This window comes from Schistocerca gregaria, chromosome 2 (assembly GCF_023897955.1).
Source record: "Schistocerca gregaria isolate iqSchGreg1 chromosome 2, iqSchGreg1.2, whole genome shotgun sequence".
NCBI classification, from domain to species: domain Eukaryota; kingdom Metazoa; phylum Arthropoda; class Insecta; order Orthoptera; family Acrididae; genus Schistocerca; species Schistocerca gregaria.
The window spans coordinates 381,873,963-381,890,690 of NC_064921.1; the positions used below are offsets into that span (position 1 = coordinate 381,873,963).

General features: G+C 44.1%; 1 protein-coding gene across 1 annotated transcript in view; it reads right to left on the bottom strand.

Moving 5' to 3' along the window:
- Positions 1–16,058, bottom strand: part of LOC126320621 (esterase FE4-like) — a 53,272-nt gene extending 37,214 nt beyond the window's left edge. Inside the window, exons 1-3 of the mRNA XM_049994081.1 lie at positions 15,965–16,058; positions 7,695–7,832; positions 1,599–1,718 (exon numbers count right to left, since the gene is read on the bottom strand). Of these exons, the coding sequence (XP_049850038.1) occupies positions 1,599–1,718; positions 7,695–7,832; positions 15,965–16,033 (327 nt within the window). The 5' untranslated portion in view covers positions 16,034–16,058. The remainder of the gene's footprint in view (positions 1–1,598; positions 1,719–7,694; positions 7,833–15,964) is intronic.
- Between the last annotated feature and the right edge of the window lie 670 nt (positions 16,059–16,728).

The following is a 16,728-nucleotide window of genomic DNA, read 5'->3' on the forward strand; positions in this document are numbered from 1 at the left end:
AAGTTTTTCTCCTTTTTAAAAATTGTATTGTCCTTGAAAATAAGCAAGGCGGTCCATAAGAATACCACGATTCTGAGAGCTCTGTCAGAGGAAATGTGTGGGAATCACTGGTCTATATGGTCAGTGATGCCTCTATTACATTGTTCCATGAACAGAAATGGACAAAAAATAAAGAAATAAGCTAGAAAAAACTGTATAGTCAGTTTGATGAAGATGTGAGCACAGTTACAGATTCTCGCCTGTTGCAATGAAATTTACAGAAAACCATTACGAGCACCTCCTTGATAGTCTGATGGTGTACCTTTGCAACACGTTACAGCAGCGATTCCGCGTGTCAGGGAGTCAAAAGTTCTTTTGCAAGTTTACGGAGTTGTGTGACACGACATGTTTATGTAAAGATGGCGGAATTCCAGTAAATTACGGATTAGTGGTTCGTGGAAGTGAATCTGATGCCTGATAGCCTCGCAGATCCATCGGAGCGTGAAGGTAAGTTCAAATTATGCTTCAGTCACTGCATTACGATTCTGGTTGGCGTTGTGGCACCGACAGTTGTGCTGCTGGAAGATGGCTTCGCATTTGGAGACGACTTCAAGCAAGAAGGGGTGCAGCTGGTGCACACTAATGTTCACATAGTCTACATCTGTCATGGCTCCTTCGGTTACTAGCACAGGACCCACGGAACACCAGGCGAATGTGCAGTATAACACTGCCCAATCGGTCTGCGTCGGTGGTGTGGTTGGTGCATGTTTCGAGCGGTCGTTCTCCTGAATGACGGCGTATCTGTACATGGCCATTGACATGGTGATACAAGAAACGTGAATCATCCAGGTCCAGTCTCGCTGATTCGGTGTCCAGCGCAATCGTAATTGACGACATCGATGGATCAACAATGGAAAACGTTTGGCTCGTCTGCTGCCGAGTCCCGTGTTCACCAATGCGGTGCGCTCTGAAACGGTGAGCTCTGAAACACCAGTGCCACCAACAGAGTTGTACTCTGTCGCCAGATGTACCTGTAGTGCTTTGCAGTGCGGGGAAATCTCCGACGCCACGTTCTGTGATGAGTGGACATCCAAAGCAGGTTTCATCGTCCCTCAACAACTATCCGTAAGTGTTGAGGGGAGTAAGATACATAGGGTCAAATACCTTCATCGTTTCTTAGGTGCTCGTTTCCTGACGCTTGGCCGAAACGATCCGCAGATCTGTCAGCATTGTTTATGTAAGTGGATTTCCTCATTTGCTTCCCGTTCCGTCGCTATAATGATTTCACATCCGCGGCAGATCTGCCATTTTCCCTACCGCGTCTGGTGCACGCAACGCCCCCAGGTTGCAGTAAGCCTCCCTTTCATCAGTGGTCGTACTGCAAAGTTGTATCGACGACGCCTTTGCAATATGCCTCGCCTTGTTTTTGACATTTACTATTAACAGATTGTAAGCACTGTGTTAATAAATAACTTATTATGGTATGTACACGTACACTTAAAAACAACATTTAGGTTGATGTTTAGTAGTAGCAACAGTGACCTAAGCGTAAAGGAAATAATTAAACGCATTTCTTAAAATTACTTTGAGTTAAATCTTATTTTGATGGAGATACATACTGCCGGTGTGTACACGTTGAGGTATAAGCAGTCCTCTGAACCAAATATACCCTGGGTGCAGGCTGATCCGAACTCCAGAGCATCTCGAACTCCTGTCCAGGCTGCCTTTCTCACAGGCGGCTGTGAAAAGTAGATTACTTCACTTCACGGAGTATTCCAGATGATGTTATATAAAAGGTTATCGATTTACTTCAAGTATGTTTTGAAATAAACTACAACCTCCTGCTGTACTTTAGCATTGGAAGTGGCCTAATTCGTTCTCAACTGGTGATTAAAATTTTAAAAAAAGAAAAAAAATAGTGTGAGCTGTGCTACGTTTCTAAAATTACAAAGAAAGTCATTGTTACTTCCTGTCGATGCAACTCCACTATACTGCATAACATTAGTTGCGTCAATTTAAATAAACACATATCGGAATCAGTTCCTGATAATAATAATGTTAAAACAATTACGCTATGGGTACAACAAATATTGACTTCGATTTCTCAACAGACTAGAGGAGAAAATGCAAATTCTCTGCGAACGTATAGTGCTGAAAAAATACAAAGACACACAATTTTCTGCGCTCTCTACGAATGACACTGCTACAAAACAGTAGTACAGACTACGCTAAATCGCAGGTGTAGTATGTCCTATAGACGTCAGGAGGGGCTAACGGGGGATGTCAAGCCTAGAAAAACAATGGCAGAGTAAACAGTCACAAGCTTGTTCGCCACGTGAGGTAGTGTCAACTAAACTTAGATGGCAGACACTCAAAGAATAATGCTGCATATCTCGCAAGACCTTCGTGGTAAAGTTTCAAAAACAGGTAGAGTTTGTGAAAATGTTTAATCCCTGTGCATATGGTTCCCACAGAGGCAGTTGCAATGAAGTTATACTAGTAAGGGCACGCAGGGCGGCATGTAAACAACTGTTCCAAGAAACTCTAGTATGTAGCCACTCCCACGCACTTTTTATGACATTGGCTAAAATTTGATGTAAATGCAAAGTGAGGGAACATTTTAGCTCACCTGACAGTTTCTTAATTATTAACAGTTTCAAAATCGGAACATATTCTTACTCGGCGTATACCTGCCATTAAGTGCTAAATGTGTGATACTTCTTACGCACTGCTGTTTAGCTTTCGGAACTACGAGAGAGTGTAGACACAGCTATTCCAAGGATTTTGCTGCTCGTGTTGATTATATGTCATATGATGATCAATAACGCTCCACGTACCTGTTAATATTCCTGATATATTAATTGTTGTTCTTAGGTACGAGTATTACGCAAGGATAGTAGATCGGTATCTATGGCGACGCATTTGTACGTAGATGCCGTTTACACGTTCTTATTTTATGGCTGTTTTATACGTTTGTATATTTTTGGCTGAGCTTGGATTTAAATTTTTTCTATGGTTCACATAAACAAATTTGATTCGTAAAGCAGGAAAGCTAAAGACAAGTTCTGTTTGTCATCATATTCCTTAGCCATTAACCATTTAATAAAACTGTAACTTTTTGAGCAACGGTAGTCCAACATTTTTCGCTAGTCTGAGGTGAAACCTTGACTCACAATTGCCTATTACATTTGTTTTTTGTGTTGACACCTCCCTCATAACGACGTGGAATGCAAGTTATTCTTGCCACATGCTTATAATGGAAATATGTTAATTTTATGTGCATACACAACTTTATGCATATACCTCTACATATGTTTGTAGAACGACGCTATATTCACTTTATTTTTTCAGATTTATCGGCAACTGACTCTAAACGAGCCTTTGTTTAAAATCTATTTCACTTTATACTAAAATTTCTACTTGAAGTCAATTTTGATGATGCAAATGGTTCAAATGGCTCTGAGCAATATGGGACTTAACTTCTAAGGTCATCAGTCCCCTAGAACTTAGAGCTACTTAAACCTAACTAACCTAAGGAGATCACACACATCCATGCCCGAGGCAGGATTCGAACCTGCGACCGTAGCGGTCGCGCGGTTCCAGACTGTAGAGCCGAGAACCACTCGGCCACCGAGGCTGGCAGTTTTGATTAACTAAATGTTTTAAGTAAAGTTATGTTACGTTTTCACAGTCTGTTTTCTTTGTAATATTTGTCACTTCTGTTAAATAAAGTCTCCCAACTCGCTGTAATTTTTATTTTTAATCATATTTTGCTGATGTTCTGGTAGGCGCATATGCACGAAGTGTTACTGCCTCTTACAGAGCTGTCTCGAGTAATTGTTGTATTCCATAAATGATGTATTGTATAGTTAACGTAGGCACATGAGGTGCTTTCACGCCGTGGCCATCTTCGTCACCGCAACTACGACCAGTCGTCGCCTTCGCGGCTGCCATCGGAGCCGTCGCTCAAACCGTTTGCCTTCAAGCTTCAGTGTCGCTGGCCTCATAATCTACGATGTACCATTCCACTACCACAACGTCCACAGACATCTACATTCACATGTTATTCACTCCCACTGCTACTTGCTCATTTGCTACCCACTCACTATCCCCACCTGCTATCCCCAGTTTACCGACCTTTTCCACTCATCATATGTCTCCAAACGTCTTTCTACTTCTAAACACAGTCTCCTGAAACTTACCAGACTCTTCTTTTCCAGATAATACTACTCCAGTGTGCGTGCAGCTCCACTGCCACCACAACGCGGCAGTCAGACACGCACCAACTTCATAGGCAGCAGCTGTGACTGCATCGGCGATATGTGCGTGGCTTCATTCCCCAATCATTGCACACACGCAACCTATCCCCCAAACGAACTCCTGAGACGAACTATCACAAACACCATACCTACTCCTGCAACCGAAGAGCCACCATACCAGCCCCATACAACAGAACATATTGACTCCAATTCCACAGGGACCCGAATATCTCCTGTAACATATTCTTTATTCCCATCACGTCCACACATCAAATTCCTTCATTGGAAAACTCTGTCTCTGTAAACAAAAAGTACCTCCCAAACTTTAACATACTACAGCTCATGCCTCGCAAAGATTCCTTAATTATCAACTCCTCTACTCTCTACATGGCTCCCTACTCCCTCTTTGTCCCTAATATCACAGACAGTCCCGACTCTCACTGTAATGATCACAGTAGAGAAAGTCGAGGAGGAGCTAAAGTCCCTTCCCTGTTCCGTAATTCGAAAAGGCCACCAAATTCACCACCACCCTGTCCCCACAACCCTCATCTGCCTCTTGTCCTAAGACTCAACTACAATAGATCACCTCCTTCAGAGGGGATGCTACATACGTCCCAAATGAGTATCCTGCTGGACCTAGGTCAAAGCCACTATTACCATATCTGCTTCATCTCTAATAACCACGTAACCTCCAAATTTCGACCTTCCCCGACCGGATGCAGCAATTCTGTCCTAATCTTCAGGCCCAATTCAAATTTTGTCATCAAACCCATCCCACCTGCGTCTATTACTGTAAAGCTAAACCAGATGTGAATGACCGACCCAATCCGCCCTACCGTCTCATTTCTCCAAAACAACTCTCAAGCTCTGCCCCGACCATTGAAGATATTATAAAAATATCCACATTTTTGAGCAGCCACATGTCCTTCATCAGGTCACCCTCGACGTCCGTTCCGTGTTCGATTTACATACCACGTCCACAAAGTCGTAAAGTCAATCCAACTTTCTGTTTTCTCGACCAGGCATCCTCTCCTAATAACTCCCCAGCACAACTTCCTGCGGCACATCCAACCCCGCGATACCAATCCCCACGCCACAACGTATCTGGATCCCTTCCCACAACCCTCATAATTCACACCCAACAATCATCTCTCCTTATATTTAACTCCGAATTCAGCTACATTTGCTCATTCTCTGTCCTGTCTCCGCCATAATCTGTTGGCAGCTATCCATTACCTGTAGCTGGTCACCATGCAAAAACCGGCATCAGCATTATTTTTAGCAACTTAAAGACTCCGAGCAGTTCAACTCCGCCGCATCAGCATTACCCAGTTTTTTTAATATCATCTTTTCCTTGCCTTCTGCCGCAGGCCGTGGTCTTGCGGTAGCGTTCTCGCTACCAGCGCTCGGGGTCCCGGGTTCGATTTCCGACGAGGTTAGGGATTTATTTCCTGCCTCGAGATGGCTGGGTGTTGTTGAGTCGTCTTCGTCATCATCATCATTCGTCCCCATTACGGTCGGAGGAAGGCTATGGCAAACCACCTGCACTAGGACCTTGCCTAGTACTGCGGTGCGGGTCTCCTCGGATTATGGGATCTCATCATTTCGCCTTCTACGTTTAATACCGCTTTTATGTCAACAAAATATGGGCTGAAGAGTGACTACATAGCTACTGCTGGCTCGCCTCCGTGTGGGGAGATAAAATGGCAAAACATAAAAAAGATCGCCTTATTTATTAAGTTTGGTGCACTTTGTACTTGGCAATTTTAAACAGCGGGTTACGCCTGTTTTATATTATAGGGCCTGAAGATGACCAAAGTTAAGGACTTGTTTTGGAAGACTGAGTTCCATTACTGGAACGAAGTCATAAATGCTACACGACTCTTTCTTTTACTGCTTTCCACGAATGAAGTTCGAATCACTCTGCTTAATTAGCGCAAACGTTAAATGATTGCTGCAAAAATTATGTGTGTTATTATCACAGTAGTTCTGATTAAACCTCAGTTTCACACATGACTGTATTTTGTACTGTGAGACTGGGATAAGACACCCAAACCCTCATGTCTTCCAAAATATTGCTTTGCTTTTAGCTGACGTAATACTGCGTTGACGGTGATATCATAGGTTTTTAGACAGTGCAAGATGTCCCTCTTCCGTTTCCTCTTACAAAGTCCACATTTCGATCTTGTGCTGGGATCATCTTCATAATCCTCTTGTGTTCCTGATTAACTGAACATAGTCAAAGACCAGTGTCACTTTCACTTCAAAGAAGGGAGTTTCCCACTCACATTCTGTTGAAATTATGTTATTGAGATAAATCTTTTCCGACATTTATGAAATTAAATCTTAGAAGCTGTTCTTTGTTTTGTGACCATAGAACAAGGGTCATCAACATACATAGCGGAGCCAAAAAGAAGGCGTCAGTGGCGCATTGCTTTCTGACTGATTTCCATAAAAATGTCAGCTGCTACTGACGACAAATGTTTACCCATAGCGACATCTTCGGATTGTTCATAAGGTTTCCTTTATATTTAAAATACCTCTATCGCAGACACAGTTCAATCAGGTCAAAAATTTCTCCCCTATCTCCTCCATAGTATCTACTACTGGGATGATACTAAATCCACATTTCACATCGAAGCGTACCAGAATGTCACTCACGGGTATCTTCGCAGCGCGTAAAATTTCTATAAAATGGGTCGAATCTATCACAAAAAAATTTGCTCTCCAACTAGAAATTCCAGATTCTTCGATAAATGACTTGACCAAGGATAGCCAGGATATAGATATTTCCTCTTAGTCGGCGAGGAATAAGCCTTTGACCCCATCAAAACAATGTTCTGCGCTTTCTAAAGCTACTGGAAAGAGAATGATGGCTTCATGAAAATGTTACGTGGAGCACGTGAGGCGATCCAGTACGTGTATATTAGTCCCTACGTGTCTGAGGAGACAGTCCATCCCAAGATATGATCTTAACAGCACTGCAACTCAAGTCCGCTGTATTCCGGGTTAACCTTACAAAAAGACAGCTGACATGTTTTTTGTCGGGACGTCACAAAGTAGTGGCAGAAGAAGGAGATGGAGCAAGGGGCGAGGGAGGAAGGGGAGGGGAGGGGGAGTAGAGGGGCAAAGAAATGAGAAGGAAGACATAGATGGACGCAGATCGAGGACAGGAAGAGATTAGGACGTGTTTCCAATTCCCATGCGTATTAGAAACGTATTCTTTCTTTTTCATTTAACCAGACTGAGCCACAGTGACATGCGGTCAATAACATACTAACAAATATGTCGAAAATAACCATAGTTTCTGGACTAGAATAAATGGTTCGTCTCTAAAAACATCACTAAAACATATTATATGTCTTATGTTACGATTCAGATACCGAGAAGTATGAGTGAAGAACACTATACGAGGCAAGAAGACAGCATAACGTTCATAACAGCTGAGTGACTTGCCTGGAATCGGAGGTCACCGACTGGAGGTTCTGCGTACGGAATGCCTCTGAAGCTGTACATGGTCTTGTTTGTGTACGTGCTCTCCACTTGACCTCTGACGTCTCCTTCTTGTGTACTCACTGTCACATATTCCTGCGCCTGCAAGAAAACTATCTGCGTTAGGCATTTCATTTATTAGAATTTAGAAGTTTTCCATTGAAATTATACTCTGACTAGCATTTTAAATGTTTTAAAACAAAGTATTATAAGGGTTGTTTCTTTCATGAAGACTCATAGTAATGAAAGTAAATATAAATGAGCCCGCTCGGTTAACCGAGAGGTCTAACGCACGGCTTTCCGGAGTGGGAAGGAGCGCCTGGTCCCCGGCACGAATCCGCCCGGCGGATTAGTGTCGAGGTCCGGTGTGCCGGCCAGCCTGTGGACGGTTTTTAAGGCGGTTTTCCATCTGCCTCGGCGAATGCGGGCTGGTTCCCCTTATTCTGCCTCAGCTACACTATGTCGGCGATGGCTGCGCAAACAAGATCTCCAGGTACGCGTACACCACCATTACTGTACCACGCAAACTTAGGGTCTACACTCGTCTGGTGTGAGACGTTCCCTAGGAGGGTCCACCTGTGGCCGAACCGCACTATAACCCTGGGTTCGGTGTGGGGCGGCGGAGGGGTGAAGTGGACTGCGGTAGACGTCGTGGGGTTGCGGACCACTGCGGCTGCAGCGGGGACGGAGCCTCTCCATCGTTTCTAGGTCCCCGGTTAACATGCAGTACAATACAATACAATACAAATATAAATGAAATACATAATAATTATTTGTAATTTCTAAGCATCCACTCTTTCTAGGAGAATATCCAGAACATGGCTATCTTTGGAGGCTATGGGCTTCTGTGCTCCATATGCAAATTGTCACAGTTATCTGCATCTCGGAACGAATACTCACCTCTTCCTTCCCGAGCGTCATGACTTGTATCTTCTCGTCAAGAATCTGTTCAAATTGCACACACTCAAACCTGCAGAATCTTTTCTTGCAGTTTACAGTGATCTGAGTTTTCACTACTAAATGCATTTGTTAGAAATTATAATTCTTTTGATATGAGAATTTATAAGCGGTAATGAGTGAAATCACACTACGTCACAAATAAGACAAAATATCTAATGTATTAATTCACTGCTGTTTGAGAAGCACGAGATAGCAACTCGCTCGTCACTTCTTTAAATCCTTTTTAGTCGATGATTAAATGTGAATGTCTTCTAGAGTAAAGTGTCTGAATTCAAGTATATTACCGAGCGAGGTCACCCTATGGTGACACACTGGACTCGTCTGTCAGGCTATCTAGATTTATCCCTAAATCGCCTAAGGGAAATATAGGGAAGAATATCTAGAAGAGATCACTGCCAAGTTCGTTTTCCATTCTTCCTCCATTCGCGATTGTCAAAGTCCTCTTAAAACGTCATCGTCGATGTCATACTAAACCATAATCTATACAGGGAGTAAACTATAGGTATTTACCATGTACCAAACGAGTATAGGAAAAGTCGAGACGAATAATTTGATAACACACTTATTGTCTATCGAGCCGGAGAACAACCTGAAATTGGCCTACAAAAGACACCTATGACGCCTCTCACCTTCTCATGTCACTGAATTTTCTGTGAGGGAACTGAAAGAACAAGATTTTTGAACACGTTACGCAAAAACTAATTGTGTATCCAATTAGATCTACATTCCTGGAAATGGAAAAAAGAACACATTGACACCGGTGTGTCAGACCCACCATACTTGCTCCGGACACTGCGAGAGGGCTGTACAAGCAATGATCACACGCACGGCACAGCGGACACACCAGGAACCGCGGTGTTGGCCGTCGAATGGCGCTACCTGTGCAGAATTTGTGCACCGCCGCCGTCAGTGTCAGCCAGTTTGCCGTGGCATACGGAGCTCCATCGCAGACTTTAACACTGGTAGCATGCCGCGACAGCGTGGACGTGAACCGTATGTGCAGTTGACGAACTTTGAGCGAGGGCGTATAGTGGGTATGCGGGAGGCCGGGTGGACGTACCGCCGAATTGCTCAACACGTGGGGCGTGAGGTCTCCACAGTACATCGATGTTGTCGCCACTGGTCGGCGGAAGGTTCACGTGCCCGTCGACCTGGGACCGGACCGCAGCGACGCACGGATGCACGCCAACAGCATAGGATCCTACGCAGTGCCGTAGGGGACCGCACCGCCACTTCCCAGCAAATTAGGGACACTGTTGCTCCTGGGGTATCGGCGAGGACCATTCACAACCGTCTCCATGAAGCTGGGCTACGGTCCCGCACACCGTTAGGCCGTCTTCCGCTCACGCCCCAACATCGTGCAGCCCGCCTCCAGTGGTGTCGCGACAGGCGTGAATGGAGGGACGAATGGAGACGTGTCGTCTTCAGCGATGAGAGTCGCTTCTGCCTTGGTGCCAATGATGGTCGTATGCGTGTTTGGCGCCGTGCAGGTGAGCGCCACAATCAGGACTGCATACGACCGAGGCACACAGGGCCAACACCCAGCATCATGGTGTGGGGAGCGATCTCCTACACTGGCCGTACACCTTTGGTGATCGTCGAGGGGACACTGAATAGTGCACGCTACATCCAAACCGTCATCGAACCCATCGTTCTACCATTCCTAGACCGTCAAGGGAACTTGCTGTTCCAACAGGACAATGCACGTCCGCATGTATCCCGTGCCACCCAACGTGCTCTAGAAGGTGTTAGTCAACTACCCTGGCCAGCAAGATCTCCGGATCTGTCCCCCATTGAGCATGTTTGGGACTGGATGAAGCGTCGTGTCACGCGGTCTGCACGTCCAGGACGAACGCTGGTCCAACTGAGGCGCCAGGTGGAAATGGCATGGCAAGCCGTTCCACAGGACTACATCCAGCATCTCTACGATCGTCTCCATGGGAGAATAGCAGCCTGCATTGCTGCGAAAGGTGGATATACACTGTACTTGTGCCGACATTGTGCATGCTCTGTTGCCTGTGTCTATGTGTCTGTGGTTCTGTCAGTGTGATCATGTGATGTATCTGACACCAGGAATGTGTCAATAAAGTTTCCCCTTCCTGGGACAATGAATTCACTGTGTTCTTATTTCAATTTCCAGGAGTGTATATGTAACTCGTACAGGAACTGTAGCGTCGTAGTAATAAGACCAGAGGAACAAAACTATTTAATAATTAATTTTACGCTGTTAACATTCACACAGTTTTCAGATAACAATTACACAAATGTCAGTTTTATATTTTGGAAGTGCACGATTAAGCCGATAGCGTAGGAGGCCCAGAGAATATTAAAAATCTCTCCCGGCAAGCATGCGCTGTAGATTAGGAGGCTTTCGTAGGCCAATTCTGAGGTTCTTTCCCGGTTTGGTAGCATTTGTGTTGTGTCTAATTGTTCACCTCGACTCTATCTGTACCACTGTTGTACCCTTAAACAGTTACCGCTTAAATTTACATCCTGTGTAAAGAGTAAAGCACTACGCAGGCACAGCACATGTAGCCCACGTGTTTTCACGATGAATCGTTTTCTCTTTCATTTGATATTCTTTTTCTTAGGATGAATCCCTCATTTGCTCTGATTCGACATAAGCAAATTAGTAAAATTAGACTGCTTTACTGATGATGTAGAGTACGATGTCTAATCTGAAATTATGGGCACTGCTCTGAAAAGACTGACAATAACTTACATGCATTTAGTTTTCTTGGTTTACCACCTAATACTAGGATTTTAAATCATCCGTATATATTTCAAAATGGGTGGTGTCTTAACTTTCGCACTGAATTTTCAAACCCATACATATCATGTTTGTATATCTAAGGGCTATAGGCGAAAGTTGGGTATGAATTAACGTCTCGTACATTGTATGGTTTCAGGAAAAAAAGCTCACGCTAAAATGGATTAGGTTCCATACAGGAAAACACTTGAAATAATTTAAAGAGACCTCGTGAGCCTGCCAGTGGAAATGCTTAGACAACGATCTGAACAGAACTCCTCCGACATGAAGGTACAAATCTAAGTGGCAGATGAAACTTTCAGTGTCAGAACGTACTGTCGACGAAAGACTGGTAGGGGAACACAGGTTCTGATGACCAGGTTGCGGACGTAAATTCTGAATTGTTTAACACATCACTCTACTGTGCCTAATGTAGTAAAATTGAATGACACTGTTCCTGATGGTTCAACAGTTGCAAGACGACGCAACGCCCGTAGTCATCTCGTGGTTGTTTTGTCGGCACTGGATTATCCTTTTACTGTCCTGTCGTTCCTATTAGCGTTCGTAATAATACAGAGGTATTGTGCAAGCAAGTGATATATTGTGCTGAGTGAATCAATATTTAAGTGTGCCCCGGAACAAAAGCTATACCACGCGATATACATGATGCTTAAGTAGTGGTTAAGTTGAAGAAGCTTATCGAAGCTAGTAACTAACTCGATCAAGTACTATAAGCGTCACGGCAGGACTATTGTACATGATAGAAAAACTTTTAAAAGCTAGATCTCCACATGGAGTATATAAGATGCCTATGGAATAATACTGTGGGATGGAATTGGCTTATAATGAATGCTGTCACCTAGAAAGTTAGGGGTCTCCACATAGTACGTGCATATTACCATAGAATGACCGATGCTTATGTTCATATACTCTGACTGATTCTTCCTCCATTCACAGTCATTGCTGACAACTGCACTGAAATTCGTTGATAGATGTAGCGCGAATCAATAAGGAAATGAAAGTTACGCTGTATTTTTAATGAACACAGCCTGTAGTCTGACCTCCACAGTGTTCACAGTCTTGTATATTTCCAGTTTTCAGCGAAATAACATTACCTAATCATATTTCTCATAGGTAGAACTATGAAGTCTGACAAATGGCAAGGCACGTTTAGTGGACCACCCCAGCACTAAACTTTGCTCTCTCGCGATAGCTACCGTACTTATGAATTTGGTCGTGTGGAACAACTGCTGGGTTCAAAATTACGACAGTCGATACATAAAGTTGATATTTATATACAGCTTACAAGAGGATTAGTTTAAGTGCAAAATTAGTGTTGTCGTGAATGGAAAATAGCATTGCAGATAAGAAATTGGACCAAAGAGGCACCTGAGTTATGAAAATATATATTCCACATTCCTGGAACGGATGCTCAGAGTTTAGATACGGGGTGTCCTTAATTAAAATTCCAATTTAAATGACGTCAAATCTGAACAGCATATTACTGACGCATGGAACAAAAATATTTAAAGAAAATTTGACTACTAGATGGTGCTGTACTCATCAGAATATACACAACAACAGACCCGCGGCACGCTACTGTTCTACACCCTCCGCCCGACACCCTGAAGGGTTGCCCGTTGCCGGCAAAGCTCTTACAAGGTCGGTGTCTGTGAACCAGCAGGCATGCAGAGAGTCCGGACACTCAAGGGTGAGAAAAAAGGCGTTGGTTCGATGTCGGCTTAAAGTCTGGAGAAATGATTACAAAAGTCCAAAAGACAGGTTGTTTTGAAGTGCAATGTGGCAAAAGGAGGAAAGCAGTTGATCCGATATCCGTCGAAGACGTGGCTAGAGCACTGCATAATGGTTCGAACGGTCGTGTGCAAACATGAAATGCACGGAGAATTGTCCAAACGTTGGACATGCCTGCGAGGACTGTGGATAATATCCTACGAAGCATTCTGCATTGTTACCCATATAGAATCACCGGTGTCCAGGAACAACTTCTTGCTGACAGGACAAATAGTCGGTCTGGAGTTACTTCCTCTCAGGGAACTGGCCAGTGAATGGCCTGGAACATTATGTGGACAGACGAACCCCATTTCCATCGCCAAGGGATTGTCGATACTCACAACTGCAAAATATGGGCAACGGAAAATCCGCACACACATCGACATGTATCACTTCATTCTGCAAAGGTGACTGTGTGGTGCTGGTTGACGGCATTGTTTATAGTAGGGTCGTACTTCTCGAGAAGATGAGTCCTGCGGGTCCTTTTGCTTACACCATCACTGGTAAACGCTATGAGAGTCTTTTGTGCACCAACGTCATTCCTGCCCTTCAACAGCGTGGGTGTGTGGATGGGATCATTTTTATGTAAGATGCCGCTCCTCCGCACATTGCTCAGCCAGTGAGGCGGCCGCTGCAGGGGCGTTTCGGAAATGTTAGAATTACCAGCCGTCATTTCCCTACAACCTGGCCACCCAGATTACCTGACGTGAATCCGTGTGACTTCCGGTTGTGGGTTTATCAGAAAGATGTTGCACTCAGTGTACGTATTAGGAACGCAGCTGAATTGAAGGTGCGCATTGTGCAACAGATTCTGACCGTGACCCTCCAGATATTCCGGTGTGTTGCGAGACATGCTGTTTCTCGATTTCAACTTGAGACAGAAAACTTTATCACGGGTATTAGAAACCAATATAATTTGTTTTTTACTCAGTATTTGGCTCCAGGACAATTGAAAATCGATCTCATGTTGTTTGTTGTGCGGTTGTTGCCCGCAGGACGATTAAAAATCGGTTTTTCCCATCCGACATGTCACGTCTTTGGTTGGCGGTTGGGCTTACCTAACTAACAGTGTTACAACTGTCGACAACCGAACTTGTGCAGTCATGCTCAATGACCAGTACGGATGATGTAACATGCAAGTCAAACGACAGCCGTCGTATCGCAATCCATCCTATGTGTTCGTTTCTTTTTTTTTTAATGACTTTTCCACATGCGTCAGCAATATGCTGCTCAAGTAAATTGGAAATTTGTGTTAAAGTCTTATGGGACCAAACTGTTGAGGTCATCGGTCCCTAAACCTACACACCACTTAATCTAACTTAAACTAACTTACGCTATGGACAACAAACACAGCCATGCCCGAGGGAGGACTCGAACCTCCGACTGTGACAAGGTGCCCTAGACCGGGCGGCTACCCTTCGCGGCTGCTGTTCAAGTTTGACGTTATTCTGAGCAGTGGTTCTCTTCCTATAGCGCTCTGAAACTGTAACTTTAATTACTGGCACCCTGTATAACTAGAAAGGCGTGAAACAATGATGCTAAATTATACTTTCTTTACTGTGGTTCCGAAATGCTGTTCCTGACGTAGGAGGGAGCCCGAGGACCTAACTGACTTTAGATCCAGTTGACCCCCACTTCCCACAAAACGACTACCGTCCTAACGGGCCTTGAAAGCCCAACGGTAGCGACCGGCCGCCGTGTCATCCTCACCTTTAGGCGTCACTGGTTGCAGATATCGAGGAGCATGTTGCCGGCACATCGCTCTTCCGGCCGTTATCAGTTTTGGTGATCGGTGTCGCTACTTATCAGTCAAGTATCTCCGCAATTGGCTTCACAGGGGCTGAGTGCACCCTGCTTGCCAACAGCACTAGGTAAACCCAGACGATGACCACCCAAATGTTAACCAAGCCCGACAGCGCTTAACTCTGGTGATCTGACCAGAACCGGTGTTACCACTGCGGAAAGTCCGTTGGCTCCTCTTCTTAAAATCTCAACAAAATTCATGCAAAGGGCAGCCTGCTGAGCTCCCATTCACCCCATGGTGGGTGACACAGAACTGCTGGCTGCCGCATCAGATCCAATTCCTGTCCACACCTGTGGCCCCATAGTCCAGAACTGCGTATCTGGCCTTCACCATCATTATTCTTGTCTACTCTCAGTCCACGAGACGGCCTTCCCCTGTGTGATAATTGGGGACCCCCCAGACAGCAGAATGCTGGGTATCCGGCTGCATCGACTTGCTCTGGTAACAAGGCAGCCAGTGGTCGAAGTGCGTAATTTCAGCCGTATACTACCGGTCATATTTCTGCGTACTACTCCGTTCTCGGTAATTACCTGTAAGATATATGGGCTGTCTGTTCTACTGTTGCTATCGACACGACACTACTCACTGAAGCAGAATCTAAATTGGTCATTTAAAAGTAAACACAATGAAGAATTCGACTGCTTTCTGTTAAATATAGCAAGTCCAGCGATTGAGGAAATTAAGCGTAACATTTACCATTCTAGGTAGTACATATTGTCTTTGAACTCTTTCATTCCGACTATCGTCTTGCAACATTTTTATTTTCTATTGTTACCTCACGTTCCACATGTGAAAACCTATTAAGATGTAAGCGGGAAGAATATATGACAGTTGTCATTTACTTGGTACAACACTACGTATACTCAACATGTACAGTAGCACTGAAAGAATACCTAAAATGAGAACAGTATACGAAATAATGGAACTTACGTTTATGAAGCATGATGAAAGACAAGAATACAGTATCGTAGTCACAAAAACCAGTGTGATGCACTTCATGTTGCTTCTGAATTGCTAGCGTTGCAAAGTAATTATGTGTGTCTGTCTTTATATAGCACTCCTCCTTATCGACGCCGAGTACTTGACATTTTCAAGAAACACTTGATTGTGACGTATATCTGTCTATAGTGTGACTCATTGGACCTCTCAGATCTTAGTGCGAAGGACCTATTGTGTCTCAGTTGAAGGTTACCGAAGTCCAATGTTGATTGATTAACAGGAAGAGAGATTAACTGGCTCTCTAATTTGGGTGAAGCGTCCATATTCACGAAAAAACCTTTTACTTTATTATTACCTTTAAAATTTTGCTACGGGGTTATGAAAGGACTATTCAGATGCACAGACATAAGAAAAAAGAGTAATAATGAAAGAGTAACGCATGCATGTATCGTATCTGATTCGACACAGAAAGTTTAGTTTCGTTTGCTTACCATTTAAACTTTGAAGGGTGATGGGGACATACAGTTGGTGGAAACATCAAAAAACTTAAAAGGAAACAAGTTACCATGTCTTATACGGTGGAGGAAAACCACTAGCAGTCAAAACAGCTTCGTGTCGTCTCAGAATGGAAAAATACAGAAACTGTTGGTTTTCAAGGGTATCTCGTACAATTGTTCCCTCAAAACAGTGTGAAGTTCAGGTTACCATGATGGAGGTGGATACAGATCTTTCCAAAGAAGACTACAAAAGCTCCA